We start from the raw sequence: 15806 nt of genomic DNA, 5'->3' as shown, positions 1-15806 counted from the left end.
TTATGAACTGAGCCGAAGGAAGACACTTAACGACTGAGCCACCCAGGTGCCCCCAAAAGTTTTTTTTTTTTTTTTTTTTAATGAGGAGGGAAAGGTCTAAGATGGCAGCATAGGAAGACCCTGAACTCACCTCCTCGGCTAGACACTGATTTTTGTGCCTGCATATAGAATAATTCAATGGAAGAAAAACTGAGGGCTGACTCAACAGTGTCTGCCCCACAAAGGAGAGACAGAGACATGGTAATGGCAGGACCCCCAGCCCCAGTGCTATGAATTTCAGCAGAAAGGGATATCACTGACGGGTCCCACCTGCAGATTCACCCAGCTGGAGCAGAGAAAAACAAACAGTTCAAAGGGCAACAAGACATAGTGAAGGAAACCCATCTTCTAACCCTAGGACATCAGCCCACAATGAGGGAGCTACTTAAATCCTTTCTGACGTCAGAGGTGCTGGCTAGTGCCGTTGTTTACATTTCCTCTCCACCTAGATGGTACAGATGGGAGCAAGATCTTGGTACTCTAGCTAGCCGCCACCACAGCAGGCCCTAGTCCACACCACCTGCAGTCATCCCCCCAAGGTGGCTCCCATAGTCACACCCATCCCAGCTCCAACCATCCCACCAAGGCTACTCTGGCCTGCACCCACCCCAGCTGTAACCATCCCACTGGGGCAGCCCTGGCCCAGACCACCCCACAGGGTGGTCTTTCCATATTTTTTCCATATTTCCCCAATATGGAAAGCCTTGGGACACCCCTGGCCCATGCCCCACCAGCTCCGGCCATCCTGCCAGGGCACCCATGTGTGGAACACCCAGGACACCCCAAACCAAGCCTGCTCCAGCTGTCCTGCCTACAGTGCCCGGCACACACAGGTGACAGAGGATGCTCCCACACAAGGCTACACCTTCAAGGCCAGGGGAGGTAGCTGTTTTGCCTAATTCAAAGAAACAACCACAGAAATTCAAATAAAATGAGACAGAGGAACGTGCTCCAAATGAAAGAACAAGACAGAACTTCAGAGAATGAACTAAATGAAAGAGAGATAAGCAATTTACCCGATTAGGAGATCAAAGTAATGGTCATAAAGATGTTCACCAGATTTAAGAGTGGATGAACTCAGTGAGAACTTCAATAAAAAGATAGAAAATATAAAAACCAGAATTGAAGAATACAGTAGCTGAAATGAAAAATATGCTAGAGGGAATCAACAGTGGATAAGAGGATACAAAAGAATATATCAGCGATCTGGAAGACAGGGTAATGGAAAGCACTCAAGCTGAACAGCAACAAATAAGAATTTTTAAAAATGAGGCTAGGTTAAAGGAGCTCTAGGACAATATCAAGCATTGTAACATTTGCATTATAGGAATCCCAGAAGGATAAGAGAGAGAGAAAGAGGCAGAAAACTCATTTAAAGAAACAGTATCTGGAAACTTCCCTAGCCTGGGGAAGGAAACAGACACCCAGGTCCAGGAAACACAGAGAAACCCAAACAAGATGAACCCAAGCAGGTTAACTCCAAGACACATAATGACTAAAATGTCAAAAATTAAAATTGGAATCTCAAGACCAAAATAGAAAAGCAACTACTTATACACTAGGAAAGCCCCATAAGACTATCAGCTGATTTTTTAGCAGAAACTTTGCAGGCCAGAAGAGAGTAGCAGGATATATTCAAAGTGTTCAAAGGAAAGAAACCTACAACCAAGAATACTCTACTTAGCAAGGTTATCATTCAGAACTGAAGGAGCAGTAATTTCCCAAACAAAAGTTAAAGGAGTCTTCAGCATTAAGCTGGCCTTATAAGAAATGTGAAAGGACTTAAAGCAGAAAAGACCATAACTAGATGTAAGAAAATCATTAAAAGAAAAAACTTTACTAGTAAAAACAATATATAGTAAAGGTAGCAAATCAATCACTTATAAAGCTATTATGCAGGTTAAAAGACAAAAGTAGTAAAATCAATTATATCTAAAAAAATTAGTGAAGGGATTCAAGAAATAGAAGATGTAAAATATGATGTCACATACATAAAACATAGATGGGGCGGAGTAAAAATGTAGTGCTTTTACAATGGGTTCAAACTCAAAACCATCAACTTAATACAGACTGCTACGTACTTGGGGTGTTATATATGAACCTCGTGGTGGCCACAAACCAAAAACCTGTAATAGAGACACAAAAAGGAGAAAAAAAATCCAAGCACAAGACTAAAGAAAGTGACTAATCACAAGGGAAGAGCAGAAGAGAAAAAGAAAGGGACAGAGAAGAACCACAAAAACAACAGAAAACAATTAACAAAATGGTAATAAGAATATGTCTATCAATAATTACTTTAAGTGTAAATGGTCTAAATGCTCCAATCAAAGGACATAATGTAACTGAATGGGTTAAAAAAGAAGAAAAAGACCCATCTATATGCTGCCTACAAGAGACTCACTTCGGACCTCAAGATACATGCAGACTGAAAGTTAAAAGGTGGAAAAAGATACCATGCAAATGGAAGCCAGAAAAAAAATCTGGGATAACAATACTTACATCAGACAAAACAGACCTTAACACAAAGGCTGTAACAACAGACAAAGAAGGATCAGGGGATCACTCCAACAAGATGATATAACACTTAGAACTATCTGTACACCCAACACAGAAGCAACCTGATTGTATACAAAGCAAATGTTGACAGACATAAAGGGAGAAATTGACAGTAATAGCATAGAGTAGGGGAGTTTTAACACCCCACTTATATCAATCAATAGATCATCCTGTCAGAAAGTAAATAAGGAACAGTCACTTTGAGTTACACATTAGACCATGTGGACTTAACAGATACATGCAGAGCATTCCATCCAAAAACAGCAGAACACACATTCTTTTCAAATGCACCTGGAACATTAAGAAAATAGCCACTATGGAAAAAGAGTATGGAGGCTCCCCCAAAAATTAAAATTAGAAACACCATATGACCCAGCAATTCCACTTCCGGATATTTGCCCAAAGAAAATAGAAATGTTAATTCAAAAAGATATATGCACCCCTGTGTTTATTGTAGCTAGAAAGTGGGTGTGGGGGATAGGCAAAATAGGTCAAGGAAATTAAGAGATACAGACTTCCAGTTATGAAATAAATAAGTCACCAGGATGTAACAGACAGCATAGGGAATACTGTAGGTAATATTGTAATAACTTTGTATGGGGATCAGTGGTAACTACACTTACCATGGTGAGCTTTTCCTAATGTATATAATTATGGATTCACTATGTTGTACACCTGAAACTAATATAATATTGTGTGTATAACTATACTTCAATTTAAACAATTAATTTTAAAACAAATAAAAATGTAAGAATAATAAGTAAATATATATATATATATATATATATATATATACACATACTTTGGAAATAATACGCTAGTGTTGCTAATAAAAAGTCAGATGTGAATCTAATCCTTGCTCCTTATAGATGACCTGCTTCTTTCTCTCTGGAATTGTTTCCTTTTCTTAAATTTCACCCTACTGTGTCAAAGCGTTGACACATTTCCCCTTTATCTCTCTTGTTTTGTACTCAATAAGTCCATTCAATCTTTCCTTAATTGTGGAAAAATTTTAATGAGCAGTTCTTCAAATATTTAACTTTTATTTCTTTCTGTTAATCAGATGTTGACAATTTATTTTTCATACCTCCTTTTTTTTCATTTTTTCATACGTTTCAAAACATATTCCATCTCATTAATTCACTCATCAACTGCATTCTTTCAACCCATGAATTAAGTTTTATGTCTATTATATCTGACTGGTACTTTTTTATAACTTCTTGTCCCTGTTTAATGTTTCCAATGCCCTTCTATATGCCCTTGAGAATGTTTATCAGGATTATTGTAAATCCTTTTTTCTCTGGCTCATTAGTTCTGCTCCCTCTGGAATTAGTTGTTCAGTCTGTGATCTCTCCTTTCTGGTGCTTTACATCGGTGATCTTCAAATGTCTATTTATCCTATTCCTTTCAGAGTACCAGCTATCATTTTTATATTATATTCTGAGTTCCTTCCTTATCCCACTTACTTCTAATGCATGTCCAGAATTAGATTCAAAGGAGGAAACCACAATTGCCATAAATTTCCCATCTTAACACACCTATGACACAAACTAGACTTAATGTCCTCAAGCTTGAGCCTGATTTGACTTGGTTATCTTTTCAGATTAGTGGAATTAGACGATGTCACAGAATCACCAAACATCTTCCATTTGCTTATGGAAAGAGACGGTTTTCTAGGGCTCTCAGGAGGGCTAATAATGGCGGATGGCAAATAACTGTAGAAAATGTAATTAATTATCAATGGAAAAATGTCTTGGAACCTTAAGACTTTGTGATTGTTACAGTGAATGTTATTTTCCTTCCTCCCCTTCATAGATCTATAGGATACAAAGCTTTTAATTCAAAAATTATTAAAATTAAGTTTTAAGGATTTCTTAACTGAATTCTTACTGACCGACCCCCAAGAAAACTAGAGAAGCCTCTTGGGTTTTACAAAACTGATTTAAATATTGCTTATCTAAAAATATAATAGAAATTGTTTTGGCATCTTTTGTGGAATTATTTCTGCCTTGCCTTCATGTTCTTGATGTATCAATATTTGTATCTGACCAGACACCTGTGCAGATGTCTAGCATTTTCTTTTGATCTGACATTCACTTTTTAACAAATATTTGTTGAACACTTGACATACTATTGTTCTGGTTGCCAGGTGCCCAGCAAGAAAGACACAATCCCTGCTTTCACAGAGCATTAGAGTTTAACAAAGAATCCAGATTGAATATAGTTTATACTAGAGCAGGGCGTTTTTTCTGTGTTGCTTTTCCTTGTATACCAGGCACCTAGAATAGTGTAAATATTGGTTGAATGTTAAGCAGGTAAACACTGGACACTAATTACAAATGTGTTAAATGTTATGTTGGAAGAATGCAGGCATCATGGAGTATAGGAGCCTTACCTGATCTGGGGGATCATAGAGAATTAGGTCTCCCACTGATAAAGCCATCCCTTTCCAAGTGGTTTATGCAGGCTCATTTAAACAATCAGCACCTATTTCCTATTTCCTATTCAGGCCACCCTCCTATTGTGCATGGAGGCTTGAACCACCTTGGATTTTTCAGTATTGATTTCTGTAAATGAGAAGTGAGATGAATTGCTTAATAATACCATATGTTTATAGAAATAAAAGGAAATAGCAGTTTAACAATGCTGGCTTGTGTTTCTTGCTTCTTGCCTGTCCACTCCGTCACCCCCATTTTCTTTTTATCTTGCAGATGAAGGAGCTTCTATGCACCCTTGTGATGATACATACTGTGGACCTTTCCCAGAATCTGAGCCAGAAGTGAAAGCTGTAGCCACTTTCCTCCGAAAACACAGGAAGCACATTAGAGCTTACCTCTCCTTTCATGCATATGCTCAGATGCTGCTGTATCCCTATTCTTACAAATATGCAACAATCCCCAACTTTAGCTGTGTGGTAAGTATTAGACCTTCTACATGCGTGTCAGGCTTTATGCTTCTTTTCTAAAGCTAAAAGGGCTCTGAGTGGTAATGATAATAGCAAACACATATTGTGTTTATTCTAATAAGCATTTTTTACCTACTAACTTATTTACTTTCCATAATCATATGATGTAGGTAACTATTATTTTCCCCATTTTACAGATGAGGAAACTGAAACCTAGGGAAATTAAGTAATTAGACGCAGAACACACAGCTACTAAGGGCCATAGCCACGATCGAGCCCGAAATCTAGCTCCAGCCTTGTCACTTTTAAGTGCTATGCTATGCTGCTTCTCAAATGCAACCATCTCAAACCAATTTACATTCTTACCACGGGTTACACAGAAAGTTGTCAGAAAGGATTTGATTAGTATTACAGCTTCGGTCACATATGCAGGGCTATAATTAATTTTATTGGGTAAATAATTGTTCATAAACTATGGCCTGACTCTCATTAATTAAAAGCAACTTTTAATTTATAAGCGCTATTTGCTTAATGGTACTAAGTCTCTGGGCATGTATCTGACAAGTTGGTGCTAAGAATGAACAGCCCTTTAGGCATAAGATTCCCTGGCAGTGAAAAAGCAGTGTCTTTCTTCCCCATCTCAGAAACCCAACAAGCTATCCACTGTAGGGCAAAATTCCTTGTAAAGTGAGTCTGATTCAGAGCCTCTAGCACCTAAAGGTCTATAAAATTCAAAAACAGGTCAAACTAATACATAGTGTTAGAAATGAGGACGAGGAAGAGAATAGTGACTGGGAGGAGGTATGAGAAGGAGAGCTTTTGGGTTTTGCTGTTGATGTTCTATTCCTTGGCCTGGATGCTGGTTACATGAGTGTGTGTAATTTGTGATCACTCGTTGAGCTATAAACTGAAAATGTGTATATTCTTCTGTATGTATGTTATACTTGAATTAAAAGCTTTGATAAACAAGAAGCATCCCCTTTCTTCCTATATCTTGAACTCTAAATCCTTCACCAGTTGGTTGGAGTTGCAGGAATTCCTGACCTAGATGTCCAGGACCTGGAAGGAATGGAGAACATGAGGAGGTCAGAAGAAGCCTGAGGGAAGGCTTCTATTCTGTCCAAAAGAGGAACTTTGCTCTTGGCATTCCAAGCAAGAATTCTGAGCAAATTCTCTTGAGAAATTTTGTAAAGGTGGTAGTTCTATTTAAGAGTGCAATTCTTCAGCTACTGTGTGAGTCAAATAGGCTAGTTGTTGTTGTTATTGTTGTTAACCTGGCACTTTAACCACTCTGTATCACACAGTGCTTCTCTAGGCAAATATTCAGCCCTTTCTAAATTGGGCACAGTGTCTATATTCTCACAATAGATTAAATGGAATTTGCAATATATTAAAAGTATTACATAAGTTAAGCCTATTTTCATTTTGTCTTGGATTGGAGGATGTGGTATAAAGAGTAGATCAGTGATTCACAATCAAGGATAACTTTGCCTCCCAGAGACACTGAACAACGTTGAAGACATTTTGATTATCACAAAAAGGCTGGAGGATGCTATTGGCAACTAGTGGATAGGGGCCAAGGATGCTGCTAAACATCCTACAATGTTCAGGACAGCCTCCCACAGCAAAGAAGTATTCAGTCCAGACTGTCAATAGTACCACTGTTGAGAAATCCTGTTACCAGGTTACACGTAAGCTAAGTCACTGATGCCAAGATTAAAATTCTCAGAAACTAGGTAGTCTCTGAATATTAACCAGAAATCATTCGATTCTAATAAATTATTCAAAAAGCATTCCATCAATGTGTAGGAGTCTGTGTTTCTGCTAACATTTTTAGGTCATTCATTAACTTGCTTTAAATAAAAAATATATTCCTTACTTAGTTGAGGTTCAAGAAGGGAGGCCTGGGTCCTTTTGGACAACTGAAAAGAGGAAGCAATAAAGAAAGGAGGAATTGTTTAAACTCTTTCAAATAGGTGTCCAGCTACACCACCCTGGAAAATAATTCCTAGAAAATTTTATGAAGTTTTCACTTTTGGGGGGAATGATCATATCCAAGCCTCTTATCAACATCCACCTGCACCTGAGTGACGGAAGTACCGTGAGCCCAAAAGGCTAAAACTGTGCGTATGTTTTCTGTAAATAGGCCGAGTGGTTGTATTTTTTTTTTCTTAAGAGATTTTTGGGGGTAGTTGAGTCATCTGAAATAATGAGGAACAAGATTCGCCTCACCGGCAGAACACAGTAATCTTCTAAATGTAGAAATATCTGCCCTTGCCATGGAATATTGCTGAAACCATTGGAGAAGATGTTAAAATCTCAGAACATTCTCCATAAAGGTATCTTATTATGGTGTTTACATTCCTTTTCTGTTGGCTCCTAAGAGGACAATGTCATCATCAGTGAGATCAGTAATAAATTGTCTGCCAGGTTCTGGAGCCTGGTCCCTTAATATCCACAAAGAGTGGCATTTGTTGCAAATGCTGCTTTATACATCCCTGAGGTAAATGAGGACAGCAAGCTGAAGCTGGGTCCACACACAGCGCCATGTTGCCCAGAGAACTTCAACTGATATAATAAATTATTCATAGGCAAATCGAAATGGGAGAGTTGGATACTGGTTTCACCATACTTCTTTTCCTCTCACTGGTCATACGATACTTCTCGAACTCCTTATTGAAACTAATGCTGTTATACCATTGAATATGTTTTGAAGTGTAGTCACTATTATTTTAGTTCATGTTAGAATATTCACCTTTTAGTATTTTTATTGCGTTATCATTTTCCCTGATTTTTGGCATTGATAGCTAAAGTTCCGCCTCAAAATTTCTCCATCTTAGCAGTACCTGAGCTCTGTCAGAGCTGTATGTAACTCTAGAAGTCATGGAGCATTCTGCAATTGTATTCCCATAGCCATAGGGATAAATGAATAGCATAAGAGAAGTCACTCTTCCTGAACTAAAGGGTTTCTTAATTGATCCAAATGTGTTTTAAATACCTTGTACATAGCCACTGAAGTATGTACTTAAGGATCAATAAGATTATCTTGATACTCTTGCAGAGCTATGCTTATTCAACATTCATGCAAGAAATATTGACTGAACATCTGTTATACATGGGCACATTGCTAAATAATGTATATGTGGCTATGAAGAAGGCTGGCATGGGCTCTGCCTATCGAGCATTTTGTAATTTATAGAAACAAGTGTCTCTGAATGAAAGTGAAGAGAACAGAACACTAAATCAGCATCAGAAGATATGTGTATTAACTCAACCAGTCCTTGCTATGTAACCCCAGCCTGCTCGTTTAACCTTGCTGAGCCTTTCTTTTCTTGTCTGTAAAATGGAAATAGTACTGATCCCTGGCTTGGTGTAAAGATCAATCAAAGGAAATAATGTGTTCTAAAACATATTATAAACTGCAGCATTTGACAAGGAATATTATTACCATTATTATTAAATATAACTATTACCTAATGTGCCCTACCTTGCTCTCCAAATTGAAGACTGATAAGGCTCAAACAACACGCCAGTGTTTTTAATGTTTCAGTGTAGTGATGTAAAGTGATATCAGCTCTCCCTTTTCCCTCACAGGAATCTGCAGCTTATAAAGCTGTGAATGCCCTTCGGTCAGTATATGGGGTACAATACAGATATGGACCTGCCTCCAGCACATTGTGTAAGTTTCCCATGTATTTTGTGTTAGAATCGTCTTTTGAACCAAGATCCTGTAAAATGACTTCCCTTTAAAAAAACAAGAAGAGTGTTCTCCCTTAATGAGAAATTTTTGACAACCAAATTAGCCAAGGAAGACGGAGGGAGTTTATATTTGATTGGTTTTACACTGCTTGACATAAATCATTGTACCAATTGAAATAAATTCCAAGCAGAGAATATTCTAAGCATGACTACAAAGTTGAAATGAGATCTTATGACAGTAGAAAGTACCCAAATGGGCTCCTTGAGCAACTGTAACTACTGTAAGGGTGGAAATGGGCCTTGCGAATATAATGAAATAATGTCTCAGCCCTAAAAGAGCTTTCCTTTTATTCCTTTCCTCCACCATTCTTGTTATGAAATGCATTTCTTATGTAACACCTTCAGCTGAATTTCCCCTTAAAAGGTGATTAAAATTTTTTTTTTGCTTTTTTAAATAAATTTATTATTTGAATTTTAGGTGGTTAACATACAGTGCAATATTGGTTTCTGGAGTAGAATTCAGTGATTCATCACTTACATACAACACCCGGTGCTCATCATAACAAGTGCCCTCCTTAATACGCATCACCCATCTAGCCCATCCCCCACCCACCTCCCTCCATCAACCCTGTTTGTTCTCTCTTGTTAAAAGTCTCCTATGGCTTGTTTCCCTCTCTCCTTTTTTCCTCTTCACCCTTCCCATATGTTCATCTGCTTTCTTTCTTAAATTCCACACATGAGTGAGATCATATGGTATTTATCTTTCTCTGACTGACTTATTTCACTTAGCATAATACCCTCTAGCTCCATTCACATCATTGCAAATAGCAAGATATCAATTTTTTTGATGGCTGAGTAATATTCCATTGTATATATGTACACCACATCTTCTTTATCCATTCATCATTGATGGACAGTTGGGCTCTCTCCATAGTTTGGCTATTGTTGATAATGCTGCTATAAACATCGGGGTGCAGGTATTCCTTCAAGTCTGTATTTTTATATGTTTTGGGTAAATACCTAGTGGTATAACTGCTGGCTCATGGGTGTCATGGATGTCTTCTTTGGAAAAATGTCTATTCATGTCTTCTGCCCATTTCTTAACTGGGTTATTTGTTTTTTGGGTGTTAAGTTGGTAAGTTCTTTGTAGATTTTGGATACTAACCCTTCATCAGATAGGTAATTTGCAAATATCTTCTCCCATTCTGTAAGCTGCCTTTTAGTTTTGTTGACTCTTTCCTTCGCTGTGCGGAAGCTTCTTATCTTGATGAAGTCCCAATAGTTCATTTTTGCTTTTGTTTTCCTTGCCTGTGGTGACATGTCTAGTAAGGAATTGCTACAGCCAAGGTCAAAGAGGTTTCTCTCTATGTTCTCCTCTAGGATGTTGTTGGTTTCCTGTCTCACATTTAGGTCTTTCATCAATTTTGAATTTATTTTTGTGTATGCTGTAAGAGGGTGGTCCAGTTTCATCATTCTGCAAGTTGCTGTCTGGTTTTCCCAATACCATTTGTGAAGAGACTGTCTTTTTTCCATTGGATATTCTTTCCTGCTTTGCCAAAGACCAGTTGACCATATAATTGTGGGTCCATTTCTGGGTTCTCTATTCTGTTCCATAGATCTATGTGTCTGTTTTTGTGACAGTGCCATACTGTCTTGATGACTACAGCTTTGTAATATAGCTTGAAATCTGGTATCGTGATGCCTCCAGTTTTGTTTTTCTTTTTCAGAATTGCTTTGGCTATTCGGGGTCTTCTATGGTTCCATATAAATTTGAGGATTGTTTGTTCTAGCTCTGTGAAAAATGCTGGTGGTATTTTTTTTTAAAGATTTTATTTATTTATTTGAGAAAGAGAGAGAGAGAGAAACAGCATGAGAGGGGAAAGGGTCAGAGGGAGAAGCAGGCTCCCCACTGAGCCGGAAGCCTGATGTGGGACTCGATCCCAGGACTCCGGGATCATGACCTGAGCCGAAGGCAGTTGCTTAACCAACTGAGCCACCCAGGCACCCTATGCTGGTGGTATTTTGATAGTGATTGCATTAACTGTGTAGATTGCTTTGGGTAGTATAGACATTTTGACAATGTTTGTTCTTCCAATCTAAGAGCATGGAATGTGGAATGTTTTTCCATTTTTTTGTGTGTGTCCTCCTCAATTTCTTTCAGAAGTGTTCTATAGTTTTCAGAGTACACACCTTTTACTTCTTTAGTTAGATTTATTCTTAGGTATCTTATTGTTTTTGGTGCAATTGCAAATGGGATCAATTTCTTGATTTCTTTTTCTGCTGCTTTGTTATTGGTATATAGAAATGCAACAGATTTCTGAACATTGATTTTATATCCTGCGACTTTGCTGAATTCATGTATGAATTCTAGCAATTTTTGGTGGAGTCTTTAGGGTTTTCTACATAGAATATTAGGTCATCTGCAAAGAATGAAAGTTTGACTTCTTCCTTGCCAATTTGGATGCCTTTTACTTCTTTTTGTTGTCTCATTGCTGAGGCTAAGACTTCCAGTACTATGTTAAATAGTAATGGTAAGAGTGGACATCCCTATCTTATTCCTGACCGTAGGGGAAAGGCTCCCAGTTTCTCTCCATTGAGGGTAATATTAGCTGTGGGTCTTTCATATATGGCCTTTGTGATGTTGAGGTATGTCCCACCTACCCCTACTTCATTTTTTATCAGGAAAGGATGCTGTATTTTGTCAAATGCTTTTTCTGCATATATTGACAGGATCATATGGTTTTTATCCTTTATTTTATTAATATGGTGTATCATATTGATTGACTTGCAAGTATTGAACAACCCCTGCGGCCCAGGAATAAATCCCACTTGATCATGGTGAATAATTCTCTTAATGTACTGTTGAATTCGATTTGCTAATATTTTATTGAAATAAAGAGCAACTGGGTATATGGAAAGAACTTGAACAAAGACTCTGAAGACACGGATTCTAGTCCTCGTTCTGCCACTAATCGGGATATAATCCTGGCCAAGATATTAATCCTGGGCTTCAGTTTCCACAACTGTTAAGTGAGGAATTGGACTAGGTCATCTCTCATGACCTCTCAAACTCTAAAATTTTTTAACTATATGACTTGGAAAATCTAGCAAGAAATCATATATATCTGAATGTCTATGTATGCACACACACACACACACACACACACACACACACAGGTTGTATGTATATGTATAGATAGTGACATCCAATTCTGCTTTCAGTGAGGTACCAAGTTTCTCCTTGATCTCTTTAACTTACCAATTATTATATTCCTAACCATTCATTTTCTTCAGCCTTCAAAGAAAAGTTTGGTTTGCCAATTAACATTGCTTATCAAATAAGTTTATCCTAATAATGAATGTCTTAAGTATCAGAAGTGTTTTCAAAGTCTATGATTATTGGTCTCATGCTAACCTTTTTAGAACTGTTTTTCAGGGGGTGCCTGGGTGGCTCAGTCAGTTAAGCGTCTGCCTTCAGCTCAGGTCATGATCCCAGGGTCCTGGGCTCAAGCCCCAAGTCAGGCTCCCTGTTCTGCTGGGAGACTACTTCTCCCTCTCCTTCTCCCACTGCCCATTCCCCTGCTTGTGTTCCCTCTCTCTCTTTCTCAAATAAATAAATAAAATATTTAAAAAAAAACAAAAACAAAAAAACATAGTTAAAAAAACTTTTTCAGTAATGCCACGCTGAAAAAGGAAATACAGTATTTTTTTAAAATCATATTACTAATTATTACCAATATAATACATATTAGTTTTATCAGCTTGATATCAAGCCACAGTCATAGTATTATATTTACCAAGAACAACCTGCTACCATAGAAATGAGGCTGTCACATCACCATGATGTAACTGTTGGCACATATTGACTCTGACTTTGGCTTCTATGACTACTATTTGTAATTCCAGTATACTCTAACCCAGAGGGACAATGAAGCCACAGCCTACCTTCCATCCTTAACCAAGCAAGGGGAGCCTGAGAAACAGTAGAGTGTTTTAATTGTCATCTTAACGTAATTTGTCTCTAACTTTTCCTGACAAAAATAGGAATAAAAAGGATATTATCTGAGCAGATGAACATGCTCTGAAAATTTTTTAATAACAATAGTGTTAGGTCAGTCTGGATCATATTAGTTTCAAGAAAAAAGTTTGTAAAGATTCTTCTTTTTTTATTTTTTTAAGATTTTATTTACTTGAGTGAGAGAGAGAGTGCACAGAGGGAGAGGGACAAGCAGACTCCCTGCTGAGCAGGGAGCCCAACATGGGGCTTGATCCCAGGATCCTGAGCTCATGACCTGAGCCAAAGGCAGCTGCTTAACCAACTGAGCCACCCAGGCCCTGTAAAGATTCTTCTATAAAAGATTTATTTTTAATTATTAAGACCCTGTTATGCTAAAAATTACATACTAGGCACTTTGGGATGTAAAGATGCAAAATAATAAGGGCTTATATATCCTAGCACATTATTTTGTTTAATTTCCACAACAACACTATGCAGTAGGTATTATCAATCCCTTTTTCTAAAGGGAAGATTGAGGCTCAGACAAGTCACAGTAGGTGGTGGGATCTAATACAGCCCAGACCCTTAGTCTGCCTCTAGTGCCTGGGCTTTGAACCTGTGCTGAAAAGCTAGAGCATGTGAGGTCACAGGAGCCAAAAAGAGAGAATTGCCAGTGAATTATCAGCTACACTAAATGCTGTTGAGAGTTTGAAAGTGGGATCTGCAGGGGGGAAAACAAAGCAACAAAGGAAATTAGGCCTGCTGTCGTTGGTGACCTTCAAGAACAAAGTTTTCATAGACAGGTAGAGGCAAGAACCAGACTGAAAGTGGTTGAGGATATAGAGGCAACATATATAGATTCTCTTTGTGTTCTAAAGCAAAAGGACAAAGAAAAAAAGGATGGCATATAGCATGAGAAGGAAGTGCCATATGAAATTGGTGCTTGAACATTTTGGTCAATGCAAATGCAAGAGAAGGTGGTTTAATTAATGAAACTAGGTCCTGGAGAAGTGACCCTCTCACTACCAGGGAAGACAATGATGAATGGAATCAAAAGATGACACCTGTTAATTAATAAATAAATAAATAAATAAATAAATAATAAATAAATAAATAAATAAATAAAAACAAGGAGCAAGAGTTCCTTCTCTGAGCTGGAAGGAAGACAGCCAGGGGGCCGTGATGTCAGTAGAGGAGGTGGTGGGATGATGGGATAATTACCTTTTATGGGCATGGCGACGATGATAAGTGAGGGGCAGGCCTACAGGAGCCTGAGAAAGGTTCAGTAAGTGAAGGTCTAGAAAACTGAGCCTAGAGCAGCATTGAGAACAGAGAAGGACATCAGTGACTAGTGTGATTTTACAGCAAAGACTTTCTCCAGCTCCCTCTCAAGGAGAAAGAGCAGAGAAACTGAGCCAGGGATTAGTTTGTTTATGGGTGACTGAAGTGAGGGTAGAGATAAATGTTACTGGAATTGAGGCTGAGAAATTTTGAGGTCATCACACTGGGAAAGCATTACTACCTAGACTAGATCCTCAAAGATGATGGCAGGTAGGATTTTTAAGTTCCATGAGCCTAATGCCAAGGAACTACTGTTAAATCATTCTTGTTGAAACGGTGTTTAATTAGAAGGACTTAGGATAGCCTAGTAAGCAAGTAGTATATACAAACTTTGAAAATTATGCAGACTCTTCAGTGAGGCTTTTTTTTTTTTCTTAACTTTTAGATGTGAGCTCTGGTAGCTCAATGGATTGGGCCTACAAAAATGGAATACCCTACACATTTGCTTTTGAACTTCGTGACACTGGACATTTTGGATTTTTACTTCCAGAGATGCTCATCAAACCAACCTGTACAGAGACCATGCTGGCTGTGAAGAATATCACAATGCACCTACTAAAGAAGTGTCCCTGAGGCCCAAGGGTCAGGTCAACCACCAGACAGAGAGCTGATTCTGTGCAAGAGCTACTTGGCAGTGGGTGGAAATTGTTTTTAAAGAGAAGGGCAACTTCTTAGAATGAACATATCTGTGGACTATAAAAGGACCTACTTAATGCAATTCAAGTTTCTGTGGCAATATAAAGTTGGTTAAAAAAATCTGAGCATAGCCTAGTTTGTTGTAAGAGAAAGCATCCATTTTAATCCCTTTAGAGTCCTATTTGATTAAGGGGAAGTGGGGATATTTTCAAACCCTATTGTCTCAAGAAATGTACAAATTAAGGATTTCACTGCAATAAATCTCCTTTTCTCAATTAAGATCTAGGCTACTAATGTTTAATCACTTGGTTTTCTTTTGAAATGGAGAGAACTATATTTCTTAATAAATATACAATTTATCAAGACGTCAGATTCTTCACATCTTCATCCCCTGGCATTAGTGCATCATATACCTATAAAAATATAGCAAGCTAAAGCATTCATGTTTAGACTCTGAGAATACCATTTACAAAAACAGAAGTAAACATTAATTGAGGTGCCAGACAGCATTAAGAGCTTTACACTAATAATCTCATTTATTGCTCGAATACTATGAGGTGGATATTCCTATTAGCCTCATTTCTCAGATGAGGAAATTGAGACTTAGAAAAGTGATATAGGTTTCCATTTCCA

General features: G+C 37.9%; 1 protein-coding gene across 1 annotated transcript in view; it reads left to right on the top strand.

Moving 5' to 3' along the window:
* The window catches only part of CPA6 (carboxypeptidase A6), a 355796-nt gene extending 340386 nt beyond the window's left edge, over positions 1-15410 (top strand). Inside the window, exons 9-11 of the mRNA XM_025871439.2 lie at positions 5307-5509; positions 9095-9179; positions 14923-15410. Coding sequence (XP_025727224.1) covers positions 5307-5509; positions 9095-9179; positions 14923-15110 — 476 coding nt within the window. The 3' untranslated portion in view covers positions 15111-15410. The remainder of the gene's footprint in view (positions 1-5306; positions 5510-9094; positions 9180-14922) is intronic.
* Positions 15411-15806: the final 396 nt, after the last annotated feature.

Source organism: Callorhinus ursinus, unplaced genomic scaffold, assembly GCF_003265705.2.
Source record: "Callorhinus ursinus isolate GAN/ISIS: 27379988/994484 unplaced genomic scaffold, GSC_fseal_2.0 scaffold5, whole genome shotgun sequence".
Lineage (NCBI taxonomy): Eukaryota > Metazoa > Chordata > Mammalia > Carnivora > Otariidae > Callorhinus > Callorhinus ursinus.
The sequence above is the reverse complement of the archived record's forward strand: the minus strand, read 5'-3'. Positions and strand labels throughout refer to the sequence as shown.